This window comes from Amphiura filiformis, chromosome 6 (genome assembly GCF_039555335.1).
Source record: "Amphiura filiformis chromosome 6, Afil_fr2py, whole genome shotgun sequence".
Lineage (NCBI taxonomy): Eukaryota > Metazoa > Echinodermata > Ophiuroidea > Amphilepidida > Amphiuridae > Amphiura > Amphiura filiformis.
This window is the reverse complement of record NC_092633.1, coordinates 43,307,574-43,321,392: the sequence shown is the minus strand read 5'-3', so window position 1 is coordinate 43,321,392 and position 13,819 is coordinate 43,307,574. Positions and strand designations below refer to the sequence as shown.

The 13,819-nt window shown below is 35.2% G+C and overlaps 1 protein-coding gene across 5 annotated transcripts in view; it reads left to right on the top strand.

Annotated features, from left to right (window-relative positions):
- The window catches only part of LOC140155462 (epidermal growth factor receptor-like), a 227,537-nt gene extending 214,645 nt beyond the window's left edge, over nt 1-12,892 (top strand). For all 5 annotated transcript variants that reach the window (XM_072178322.1, XM_072178320.1, XM_072178319.1 and 2 more), the window contains exons 21-24: nt 136-282; nt 1,218-1,510; nt 3,021-3,222; nt 4,144-12,892. In XM_072178322.1, coding sequence (XP_072034423.1) covers nt 136-282; nt 1,218-1,510; nt 3,021-3,222; nt 4,144-4,604 — 1,103 coding nt within the window. In that variant the 3' untranslated portion in view covers nt 4,605-12,892. The remainder of the gene's footprint in view (nt 1-135; nt 283-1,217; nt 1,511-3,020; nt 3,223-4,143) is intronic.
- The last annotated feature ends 927 nt before the right edge of the window (nt 12,893-13,819 follow it).

Here is a 13,819-nt window from a genome sequence, read left to right as displayed (position 1 = left end):
CTTTTTCAAAATCAGCCCCCCCCCCAAATCCTGGTTACAAGCCTTCAAAGGTAGTAGAATTGACCAAGGTAGTAAATGAATTATTGTGTGATAGAACCTTCACAGATATTTTTGTACAATACTTGATCGTTGCAGGTGTAACACTGTGGGAATTGATGACATTTGGGGGTAAACCTTATGAAGGTGTCCGTGCCCGTGATGTACCAGACTTACTGGAGAAAGGTGAACGTCTTCCTCAACCGGCTATCTGCACCATCGATGTCTACATGCTCATGGTCAAATGTAAGTAAATCATAGGTTCCTTATTCTTTATAATTTCTGGCTATATTTGCAACCACTATGGAGTTCAGTTACAAAATTGTGGTTGCTTTTCACTTGTTATTACCAAAAAAGAAAAAAAAATGGATTTGAATTAAAGGTTGGTCATCCAATATTTTCATATGGTGTTTTCTATGTCACATAGATGCACAGCATAAAAAGATTATGATTCAGCTGTTTTGATACTAAAAGCAAAAAAGTGTATCACAATGGTCCATGGAACAGTACGGGCGATACACCACGATTGGGGTAAGGCTACCACATTTGGTAAAATATCTCAGGCCTAAAAGTAGATTAGGGTTATGAGAAATCTATGAGCTTTGTCCATATGCCAAAATTTCCCATTTTAGTGTAGAAAAGTGGGGAGATGAGGTTGCCAATCAGGGACACCCACCTTTAAGTCTTGGTCTTATTACCATTTGCTATATTAACTCTCCATGCGGGTGTCAACTGCAGGTAGCAAGTTTCAATTTTTTTAATTACAAAAATTCAGGATTGTACATATTTATGACCATATTTGGAATCAGCATGAAAATGCATCAAAATGAGTACAGAGTACAAACAAGTCCAGTATTGGTTCAGTGATTCTTGAGATAGCTCTTGATATTCTGAGAAAATATGTTGAAGCACATGGCTCACACACTGAGCATTAAGCCCATGCAATATCAGCAGGGACAAGTGATTTGCGCGAAAAAAAATAGCTAATTGTGCGGAGATTGCACAGAACTTCTTTTTTTCAGTGCAAATCATGTATCTCTGCCCATAGGAAAAAAAATAGCCAATTGCGCAGAGATTGCGCGGGAAAAAAAGTTCCGCGCAAATCACTTGTCCCTGAATATCAGCACATGATTGCAGAGACAATCCACAAATGTATTTATCATCTTATCCATTTAATGCAGGCTGGTTGCTTGATGAGGAAAGTAGACCGTCCTTCAAGCAAATGTCAGAGGAACTTGGACGTATGACTAAAGACCCTCAGAGGTATCTGGTGATTCAGAACGATACAGATGGGTTGTCAAGCCTGCCCTCGCCAACGCCATCAGACTTCTATAAGAGCCTTATCACAGGGGATTTGGAAGGCACAGATCCTGATATGTTTATGGATGCTGAGGAATACCTGCAACCAATGAGTACCATACAGAACTACACTTATGAGCCAGGTTCAACACAATCACCATTCTTCCCTCCTACTGTAAGTACAGGAATAATATACAAATATTTACTGCTTTTTATTCGGGGCATGGTTAAAATTATAGGCTGGGAACAAAGAACAAGCAAAACTATGCCCGGGGAATAGTTACTTACTATGCCCGCGCTTTTAACAAATCAGATGGCGGGAATCTTTAGATGAGGTATATAATGCCAAATATATTCCATTTTTTTGTCTCGACTGAACTATGTTCAGAGTGAGACCACTGTGGCGGGTAAGGGGGTGGGGTGTCTATGCAAAGCTTGTGAACATGATATCTCGAGAACCGTAAGTGCCTTAATAATGAAACTTGGTAGGGGGTAGCATGACCACAGGGTCTATACCTGATTAGATTTTAAGTGCAAAATATGGTAAATAAGTACCTAATTTGCATTATTTATGCATATCAAAGCCAAGTAACCATGTGAACAGATTATCTGGCAAAAATATGGAGTAAAAACAATAAAATACATAAGAAAGTATACATCACAAAACTTCAGAACCAGGTATGCTAGACCTGTGTTTTCAATATATGTATCAAGCCAAGTAACCTTTAGACTATGCCATAGTCAAATTTTATTAAAAATATGTTATTATTAGTCATGATGAACCCATTTCGTTGAACTCAAAATTATACCGATGTTTATTAAAATTAAAGTATTCAATAGTAAAATGGTCATAAAGAGTTAAAAATATCAGATAATTAGTGACAATAAAAGTAACTGAATGCAACATTATCTTGCATAATTATAATGGCTCACTTTAATACTGAACAATTCTGATTTTGGAATCTTACCCGTTTATTGATAGCGAACCCCGAAAATCCCGACTATGGACTTTGAATTTTAAGCAGAACTTTACCCCGGGACTTTGCTTTCTAAAAACAAACAGTCAAGCATACTTGTTTATCAGTCCATTAACCACAAGTACTAAGCATGGTTTAGTACAAGACGCGCTAGATGTTTGATGAGAGATTAACTTTCACGCCAACACAAAAGCGCCGCAAATACCCCAGATAGTTGTGTACGATGTAGTTAATGGTAATGGCGCGGGCCCGGAAGATTTAAACAATAGCGAGATACGGGCGACCAATCACAAGGCAGATCCATTTAAAGATGCATTACATCATGGCCAATTTTAGTTAGGCCAGAAATTGGCCTAACTCTCCATAGAGTCCTGTGTTAAAAATCTTAACCGCAAGGCAAAGTCAGTAGTCCACTTGGGAAGCTAACAAACAGAGGGAGTGCGGTGACTGAAAAGATCAGATACAGATGTGAAAATCTATCAGTTGCACACAAATCAATATAAATCAGAGTTTTATGCTTAAATGTAATGGCCAGAGTATGCAAATTGGCAAGTGGACTACGGAGAAGTCTAAGTAACCTTGGGAACAGATTATCTGACAAGGTAATAATAATACTAACTCATTTCAAAAATGCCTCTTTTGGCCCCATGTAGCAGTAAGTATTTTAACTTTACCCAAACTGATCAATGTTTATTCTCAAATCAACAGAACCACACTGAGCCAAACGGTGCCACACCACACAGTCCTACAGAAGTAACGAAGCCTTCCACACCACTGCGCAAAGAAAGTAGTCTACGCTACTGCAGGGATCCCGTCTTCACCAAGGAATTGGAGAGACAGAGGAGTTCCAAGAGTGAATCTGAGGCATTACCAGAGGATCACTACAAAGAGCCACCTAATGGACAGCTGGGTAAGATATGCTATGCCAAGTAGAAAGAGCTTCAAGTGGCCCTGGATTTCCTATAATTTAGAGCTCTTCCTCTCTTTAGAAAGAAAGTTCATCTGTGTTGGTAGTAAACATAATTTAGTGGTTTAAATCTTTGACCACAACATAAAATTTTGCGTACCTGGAATTTTGGAAAGTCAGGTGTCAACTGAAAATTCCAGGTATGAATATTTTGTGTTGTGATCAAACGTTTAAACCACTAAATTATCCTCCTATATTTTCTTATTGTTACAAAATGTCCTATAATTTCTATATTTTATAGCAAATTTAAGAAATTAATGTTTGTTTATTTGCCCAAGTAAATTTTATGAAAAATGTAAAATGTCTGTGCATAAAATGTCTTTTCGCAAATATCAGCATTTTCAACGTAATACACATGCTTGCTATTTGTACCAATCAGAGGCACATGACTGATTGATTATAAGTCATAGGTAATTCCTTGTAAAATGAATTAATTTGATTAAAATTTGGTATACTTATGATTAATTTTTTTATTTGAATTGGAAGCGTTTAAGAATGAGAATAAAGGTATTGTTTTTAGCTCTGTTGTGCATCTATCCGTTCATATAACATGGCGACATCATTATTTTTGGCGTAAAATAATGATTTCGCCTGTGTTATATGCGAGGATAGATGCACGACAGCGGCTAAAAACAATACCTTTATTCTCTAAATAGTAAATACACTATGTTATGATAAATAAAGTTGATCATGAGTATGTTATTTTGACTATACCCTTCTATGAAGCAATTGCAAGCAAAATTTTTGTTTTGCTTTTATAAGAACTAATCTATTACCCTAACAGTATAGACCAGGCTGCTATACTTTATTGTGATAAAAATATGCAGAAATTAAACTTACTTTTTTTCAATTTTTTTCCCACAGCATTCAAAGACGAGCCTGATTATCAAAATGATCCGACAAAAATGGATTCAGGACTCTACTTGCCTCTTAACGACGATGATTCCCCAATGGGTGGAATGGTCGATAATCTTGAATACCATGCCCTACTAGCCAATCATCCGCCTTCTACTGACCCATGGCAACGAGTAGGACCTAGCAGACAACAAAGCGTACCGGCGCATAACAACTTCAACAAAATCCGCAATGATCCCGATCTCAATTCAAGTACTAGTATGCCGTTACTACCCGATGATGTATTCACAACTGGGCCAATGCGGTCACCGGCGCACTCTATCAGTAGTAGATCGACGGGGTCTGCCGGCAGGAGTATCGGAGCGAGGCTAGCTAGCACTGGTAGCGAACATGAACATGATTATATAAATGCGAGCAATACACGCGTTGCCATTGTTGGTGGACCAAGAAGAAGTGAATCATCAGTATGATTTGGATATGAGTTTCTTCCGTGATGATAAGGACCGTCGATTTCAGGATTTAAAAAATAAGATATATTGGTCACTCAATATCGATAAAAATCAATAAACTGATTTTCCTCCCAATTCATTCATAAATTTAACCCATAACAATGTAACAAGTTGCATCATGCCATTTGGACTAACAAATGTGCCAGCCACCTTCCAGCAACTTATGGAGCTCAAGTTCTGGTCTTTTTTCCTGATTTTTCAATACTTTTATTCATTATCTGCAACTTGGATAAAATTGATTTTTTTCAGAAAGTGATATCGACGATATCGATATTATTGGATAGTCGATTTATTGATTATTATCGATATATATCGACGGTCCTTACATGATAACAGTACTTTAAAGTGAAGTATTACATGGAATTTGGATCAAAGAATGATATTTTTCTTAGCGTGGATGGAATATGACAAGATGTGATGATATATCACATTGTGGATGAGACTAATATATCACGTTGTGGATGAAACTGACATGGCTTCTTAGGAGCTAAGACGTGATGATATATCACGCTGTGGAAGAGACTGACATGGCTTCTTTGGAGCTAAAATGATATATCACGCTGTGGATGAGACTGACATGGCTCCTTAGGAGCTAAAATGATATATCACGCTGTGGAAGAGACTGACATGGCTTCTTTGGAGCTAAAATGATATATCACGCTGTGGAAGAGACTGACATGGCTCCTTAGGAGCTCAAACTACTGCTATTTACATGATGACTATAATGGATCTGTACTATTTGAATACAGGAGTACTATAGCATGACTATATAACCATGCAAATGTAAAGAAGAAAAACTGCATGGATAATATTGAAGCTGGACTTCTGTTTTGTTTTCTGTTCTGTATAATTACGATGATGTACAGATTTATGTGTTTGATGGTGCAATATTTTTGTACCAGTTTTATCCCAAATATATTTGGTGCATGGGTGGAAGAGTGGGAGGGGTAGGTTTTAATTGTAATGACTGTCTAATGACTGGTTGTGTTTTATGATGTTTATTTTGTACAGAAAGTTATAAAAAAATTTGGTTAGAGTACAACTCAAAAAACCCTATGCATACATTTATGAATGAAGTTGTGCCCGTTATTTGTGAAATATTTTTGAAAATATTTGTAAGTACATGATTATGATACAGTAATGATATTATAAAAGTATCAGTTTTGAATTTCTTCATTTGGTTATTTGTTTTTTCAAACATTGCAGCATTTAAAAAGTGGGTTAGCTTCCCAGAAAATGTAACAAAGACCTCAAAATTTGAATTAAAGTGTATGCCATTGTTTCAATTTTGTGTTCTTTGTTACATTTGTAAGGGATGTATATGATGCTTATCACAAAATGGTGCAATTTTAAAAGAAAGTTACATGATTATTGTAATCAGACGTGGAATAGTTCGCCTTCGTCAAATTTTGCAATATTACTGAGTAAAGAGGGTGAAAAACAGCATTATAAATTTCCACATGGAATTAGCACATTCACCAACTCTATTTGAAACTCGCCCTCCCTCTGTAAAAGATTCAGGTTGAATCTTTCTTAATTTGTGGTGCGATCAAGCCTAATGTCTAATCTGATCAAGTGGAATCAATCAAGTCGAATGTCGCCAATATTGGTTGTCAGTTATGGGCAAAAAAAGGTGCTCAAGTTTTTTGTTTCTTATTGCATTTAAATTACTTGTAACAAGAGCAGTTCAATATTTGTGGGATTTGAATCCCACATTGCATTGGGCTATCCCATTTGAAATCCACACTACCCCTGTGGAAGATTTTGGAAACATGTTCCACAGGGGGAGTAGGAATTTTAATTTAATTAGCACATTAGGCAGTTCCATTTGAATTTCATGCACCCTCTGCACCCAACCTGAATCTTCCACATTGGGAGGGTGGGTTTCAAATGGAACTGCCTAATGTGCTCATTCCATTCAAAATTAATATTCCCTCTGTGGAAGATATTTTAAAAATCTTCCACAGGGGTAGTGTGGATTTCAAATGGGACAGCACATTGTCCTTGATCGTGTCGCATTTGTAATAGAGGTTTGTGTTAATATGGTCATGTATTACAAATGTATCAAACTCTTTGTGAAAATAAGATTTGCTTACATTCCATATCAAGTGTTTGCATAAAATGAAAGATGCACGCATGTGGTCTCCAAATAACCAACTTTTTAAATATTTGCATTTTTTAATTCTTTGGGATTCTTTTTTTAATCAATATGTAGATACAGGCTCAGACGGGCTCTTGCAGTTGAAGTCCACACTCCCCTGTGGAAGATTTTGAAAAATATCTTCCACATGGGGAGTATGAGTTCCAAATGGAATTAGCACATTCACCAACTCTATTTGAAACTCATCCTCCCTCTGTGGAAGATTCAGGTTGAATCTTTCTTAGAGGGTGTATGAAATTTAAATGGAGCTGCCTAATGTGTTCATTCCATTTGAAATTCAAACTCCCTCTGTGGAAGATATTTCCAAAATCTTCCGGGGGTAGTGTGGATTTTAAATGGAATAGCCCAAATGATTTAATGCACCTGAAATAAATACTGAACAGAGCAATTTGTACAAAAAGAAATTTGTGTAAAAATTTTACTGTATACATGTAAATCTTAACCTTCACAACTTCAATGTGCCTGTGTATAAAAAAAAAAAAACTATGAAAAATCCAGCAACTTCTTATGTACAGTCTTGTTCACATATCCTTTTTCCCTCATTTTTCATCAGTTCAACGAAATTTTTCCAACAGTTTCCTTTTTCAAGACTTGCCCACCTTTTTTTCTTTTTTTTTTTTGGAGATGGCAATACATGTTTTATATCTATGTATATTTTGGTGGGTTTCTGTGGACAATGTTTCATATATGTATTTACTATTTAAAGTAAGTATTTTTTATTTTCTGATGATTATTGACATCTTTTTGATCTTTTTTTATATATATTTACAGTCTGATGCTTATGTATAGTTCACCAAGTGTGAAACCATGTATCATGGAATAATATGCAATGTCACAATGGGTATTCTAATTGAAATCCTTACACCCATATGGAAGACATGACTTGAATCTCCCACACAGGGAGTGTGAATTTCAAATGGGGTTACCTAAGTGGGTGACTCCGTTTGAAATCTACACTCCATGTGTGGGAGATTAAGGTCATGTCTCCCACAGTGGTGTATGAGTTTCAACTGGAAATCTTTATTAAAAGTGGGCAATTATGCTGACTCATGTTAGCAATTTAGTTGCGTCTTGGCTTAAGAGTTACATAAATACTTATTTCACAATGATTGCGGTACCAGGCTGTGTTTTTACCAACATGGACGTGCCATTGGCTCGTTTATTTTTTTCATACTTCATAGTTCAAATACCTGCTACTGAATGGCACTTGATACTTACAAATTAATCGATACTCTCTAAACCCCATATAAAAATTACCAGACATAGTCTGAAATTCCGACTTGAAATTTATAATAAATTGATTTTTCCTTGGCATACTGAGCCTCAATTTGTAGTAAATTTCATGTCATGTAAGATTCGGGCACTAGTAAAGCATCTAGAAACACTTGCTTCATTGGTTTACAATGTTGACATGATTTACCAGCTATTCCATTTAAAATGCACATGAAGATAATGCTCCTATGGAACGAAATCAAACTCGCGGTTCCGTCCGGTTGCTATTGTTCTAAACAATGGTAACCGGACAGGATCGCCCGGAACTGGCGATTGACCGCCGGTCAAGTTTTGATTTCATCCCTATGTCAATTGCAGTTATATGGTCACACTAACTGTCAAATGTTGATATCCAATTGACCATATTGGTTGCATTTGGAATGGCTAAAACTGTTGTTTGCAATTCCAAAAACTTTCTAGGGCAGGGGGGGGGGGAGTTCAACTGGAATAGCCCAATATGTCAATGACAAGTGGACAAACGTCAAGTTGGACAAAGAGTATTGATGAATGTTGCCAAACATACATACAATTAATGTATCATTAATTATTTCTTATTATTATTCTGTTGTGTCAAGCCTGTAGCCAGGATTTTTTGAAGGGTTGCGGAATTTTCAAAAAATTTACCTTTTTTCCCCAAATGAAATCGCTTACATACACAAAGTGGATTTTAACCCCCTAAAAATTACTTTTGGGAACTAAATTTTACAGTTTAACATGAAAAATTGGTACCTTGAAGTTTTTTTTCTTTCCATAATTTGGGGTGGGGGCTACTATTGTAAATTTTTAGGGTGCAGCACCCCCTGGCTATGGGCTTGGTATTGTTGTTGTTTCCTTTTTCTGTAAATCTACGCAGTATGTTGACAGTTGTTTTATATTTTGTACCATATCTGGCAAGTTGTATTCAGTTATATTTTTGATTTTGTTTATTTTTTAGTTTCATGTGATACTAAAGAGCTACCTAATTACTAGTTGACACTTGCAATATCAGTATATAACCAAGTAGAAATAAGGTGTTTATCTTAATTTTGTATTATTTTACTTGGAATTGCTGCTTTTTTGAGCTACAAAGTTCTGCATAAATGGTAGCATAGCAATATACTTTTCAGTTTTAAAAGTAGATGAGTTTATTTAGGTTGCAATTTCTGTTTCTTTTTAATTAGCACTGCCAGTATTGGAAGATGAACTGACCGGACTATTTGGTGCTTTAGGTCAGAGGTCAAAAGCCAATCTTTGGGTCAAAGGTAAAGGGAAAAGATACACTTTATGTGGATTGAAAAATCTTCAATATATATGCCCAATAATGTACAAAATACTTATTGATACAGAATTTCCATGGATTCCAACTTTTTTTTTAAAATTTATCTCGAAATGTTATCATCCAATATTGAAACTCATCATGTACTAGTAGCTAATGATTGAAATACAATAATTATGCAATAAAAGTAATTTTAAATATGAAGAAATTATAAGATTATCAGACTTCCCCTTTAAAAGAATGACTGATAAATACATGGAGTCTTAATTGTGTAATACATTACCTAGGAATCTGACAATAGGTTACACCAGATGACAAAGTTCTCTTGAGTGTCCATTTTATGTGAACTTTGCCTAAGAGATGATCATGTATCAATAAAGTGCAGTGTGCACATCAGACACAGATATATTATATTTGTTTGCATCACTGGTTGTGATCGCATTATTTATCAAATTAAAAGAAACTTATTTGTTTTGTTTTCCTGTGCATTTCGAAGTTGATTTGTATATAATTTGAACTATTCTTCCATTCTGAAAATAATAGGTATTTGAGACCAATTTTTTCCAATAATATTGGGTCTACATGGATGAGGGGGCAATGTGTTACAGGCATGTGTATACCAAGACGTTAAGATTTTTGCTGAAATTTCCTCTTGGTTAAAAAAAACCCTATATAAATCATGTCGTTATTGGACAAGTAAGTTGATGTATTGTGCATCGTGCACAATTCCACAATGACTCAGCACACCTTTATGGTAAAGAGCTATTGCATTGAATTGAAACTTTAAACACAAAGAAATATAATGGTACATATGTGGCTGCACATCTCTGCTATTATATGAAGGCAAACATAAGGCACAATAATGGCAGTCTTAATGCAATCATGTTACTCTTAAATATTAATTACCAATTATGTTATTACATTAAGACTCTTTCAGCTATTGTGTCACCATGTACTCATTTATTTGCACCGTTGAATGGTTTGTATGAGATGATAGCTTAGGATTTCGCTTGATCAAACCATTATCACTCTACTTTAACACAGAGTGGTGATAAATTTGAACTTGTCAAATCCGCTTGTCAACGTCATACGCCTGGCATTATATGGGACCCGATCTGATCCAATCAGGCCAAAATCTGCAAGAATGAAATTGAGATTTGGGCGAAAATAAGAAGAAAAACAACAACTATAAAACACAGAAGAAAATAGACAAAAAAAGTGTTCATAACTTAATAGCCACATATGCCAGGGATTTACAAATTTCAACATTAAATTAACTTTGGTAACTGCAAGTTAGTAATGGGTAATAACCCAATTTTCAAAATGTCCGACTTTGGTAACAGTGGATCAAATCGTGTCACATACAAAGTGACATGGTAGCTAAAAAGAAAATAGTATTTTTGTACATAAAACTTTTATTTGTGAAAAACAGAGAACAGACCAAATTTATGAACCAAATTAATAAATGTGAAAAGAATTGTTGAAAAGTACTATAATAGTTGATCAAATTTGCTCTACTTGACTTGACAGCAACTGTAACAGGATCTTATTTAAGGGCCACAGTAACCAATACTAATCCTTGTAGATTCTGATATAATTTGCACTTAATATGGATGCACAAAATGGCAATTTATTTTTCTCAGCAACTGATGTGAACCAATCATCAAGAAAAGAGCTACTCCATGTAATGTGGAAATATTTCCAAACTTTGTGTATAGTTGTGGTGAAACCTGCAAATGCTTGAAGTAAAGTATTGATAAAGACTACAGATGTCATTCATGACGTGTCACGTGTCATGTCAAAAGCAGACACTTTTGGGCAGGTTATCAATTTGGAGGTTTTTACATATCTTAAATATAGAGATATTTTGCTCCACAATGTCGTTTTCCCCAATGAAATCAGACATTCCTAAGCGAAGATATTGAGTTTGTAAGTTATGGTATTATAAAATTGGAAATTGAGATATCGGCCTTTAAAAAAAGTAGAATTACCAAGAAAAATATCTCAAAGAATACAAGATGCCAGTTATATTCTGGTTTGAAACTATCAGACAATATTCTAAACATTAATAACATCACAAATTGGCAACAAACCCAAATTGTGAAAAAATCACCCCGGACAGATTTTTGGCTATTTCTCCATTTACGATCATGCTCAAAAGTGTCTGCTTTTGACATGACACGTCACATATTATCAGGGGTCTGTAGGCATCATTATGGACAAAATCAGAATTTCAGATATAGTTGGATTTTTAGATTTCAAGTTAGTTCCATAAATGTTGTTGTATAAGCATATTATGACAAATGTTTATTATGCAATTCAAAGCTATTCTTTGATTCACCTCAAGATCGGTAGTGACGTCAATGCTTTTTTGCAGTTGAGCAGTAAGCATGTCGAAAAACTTTCTTATACACGTGCAAGAGGGTATGCTCTGCGCAATTAACTTAATACCGCTACCAGCAAAATACACACTTACGACACTACCAAACTTGAGGCGAACCAATGTATAGTGGTGATAATTTAGAAAGTTGTTTTTAAAACATCGAAGATGCAATTTGATGGCTAATACTGATAGGTGTTTATTTGATACGATGGATTTTATGAAGTTTATCACAGCACATTGGAATTTTATATCACTACTTGTTAATAAAAATTAACCAGATTTTTTTGCAAAGCAAAATATTCCAATAATCATAGCACAGAAAAGAAATTGAAATGAAGATTTTAATACTGATTACTCAGATTTGATCAGGATCATGATTGAGGAAAATAATAAATAGTGTTATGCCGAGATATGGAATAATAGATTGATTTAGAAATAATGGTATCAGGAACAGGTGTATAGAGTGCAAATCAGAGAAAGACAAGATTTATATACAGATATGTGAATAATGATTTAAAATGGTTTAAAATGAAGATGTGTCAAGTTTAAAATGTTTTAAAATATTTGAGATTGTTCAGATAAGCTTTTTTTCTTATTGGAAGTTGGATTTCTTAATTTTGGTGAAGTATCATTGATAGATCACTTTTGCAACTATCACTTGGGATGCAAAAAGCTGTGCAAATATAGCATAGCAGAATTGCAATACATTTTTGTTTGGTAATTGCATTGCAATCTCTTAATGTTATAGTGTTGAATGCAGCATTTTGACTTTGCTTGCAAGTATTGGTTTGTAAGACTTGTTTCAAGTATATAACATCACTGTTGTATTTTTTTTAAATCTTCTATGATGAGGTAATGTTAGACTTGAAACAAGTCTTTATTCATAAATGGCTTATTTTGAAACAAATAAGAGACCCTATTAGGAAAGAAATTCAAGCTTTACGAGATCTCTAAAACAATGAACACATCTGGAACAAAGAAACACTACTTTTACACAGGTTACATATAACAACATTCACCTGTATTCATAACCCACATGGGACAATTTGACATATTTCTGTAAAGTACTAATAATGTATTTGTGCATATGTGTATCATAGCCTTTTCATACTTAACTTGGAAAACTCAAGTCAAATATGGTTGACATTATAATAAAAAACACTTCAGTCAAAACAGTACATTTAATTGTGAGATATCACTTATTGTTATTCTTATCTCTTTGTATCCAACTCATACACATCTAGTCTTTCCCACAGCCTCTATTCCATCTCTTGGTAATAGAGCAATATATATGCCTACTGCAAAACCTTACGTAATGTGACCCACCCTCTTCCCCAGTTCTCTACAAAATAAATACCTAGAGCTAAAACCACTGCCTTTCTCATGACCCGAACTCCAATCTTATCCAAATCTACTCGTTTGATTGAACACACAAATTTACGATTGCTCTGACATTGTGTCTGTTTGATTTTGAATTTGATTTGAAATCCCTTCCAAAATTTATCTTACCCAGCATACCAGAGAGCAAATATAAGCATAGGGCAGGTGTGCTATCTGCTGAACGAAATTAAAGTGCACTGCAAATGTAGTCATCGGGCAGGTGTACTATCTACTGAAGATAACGCAATGGGGCAGGTGTGATATCTACTAAAGATAACATAATGTGCCACAGGGTAGGTATGAAATCTGAAGATAACACAATGTGCCATGGAGCAGGTATGATATCTACTGAAGATAACATGCATCAACTGTATACATAGGGCAGGTGTGCTATCTACTGAAGATAACACACCAGCCCCATGTTGCAGACCTATCTATGGGGCAGGTGTGCTATCTACTGAAGATAACACACAGCAAATGTAGCCATGGGGCAGGTGTACTATCTACTGAAGATAACGCACAGCAGAATGTATCCATGGGGCAGGTGTGCTATCTATTGAAGATAACACACAGCCTCTATTCCATCTCTTGGTAATAGAGCAATATATATGGTCGAATCCAACGAAAAGTGTACACGGCATGTTCAGGGCCATAACTTAAAAGTATTAATCAATTGGCATTCGTTTTTGTATTGTGTTTATTCGACTTGATCATACACTTCGTTC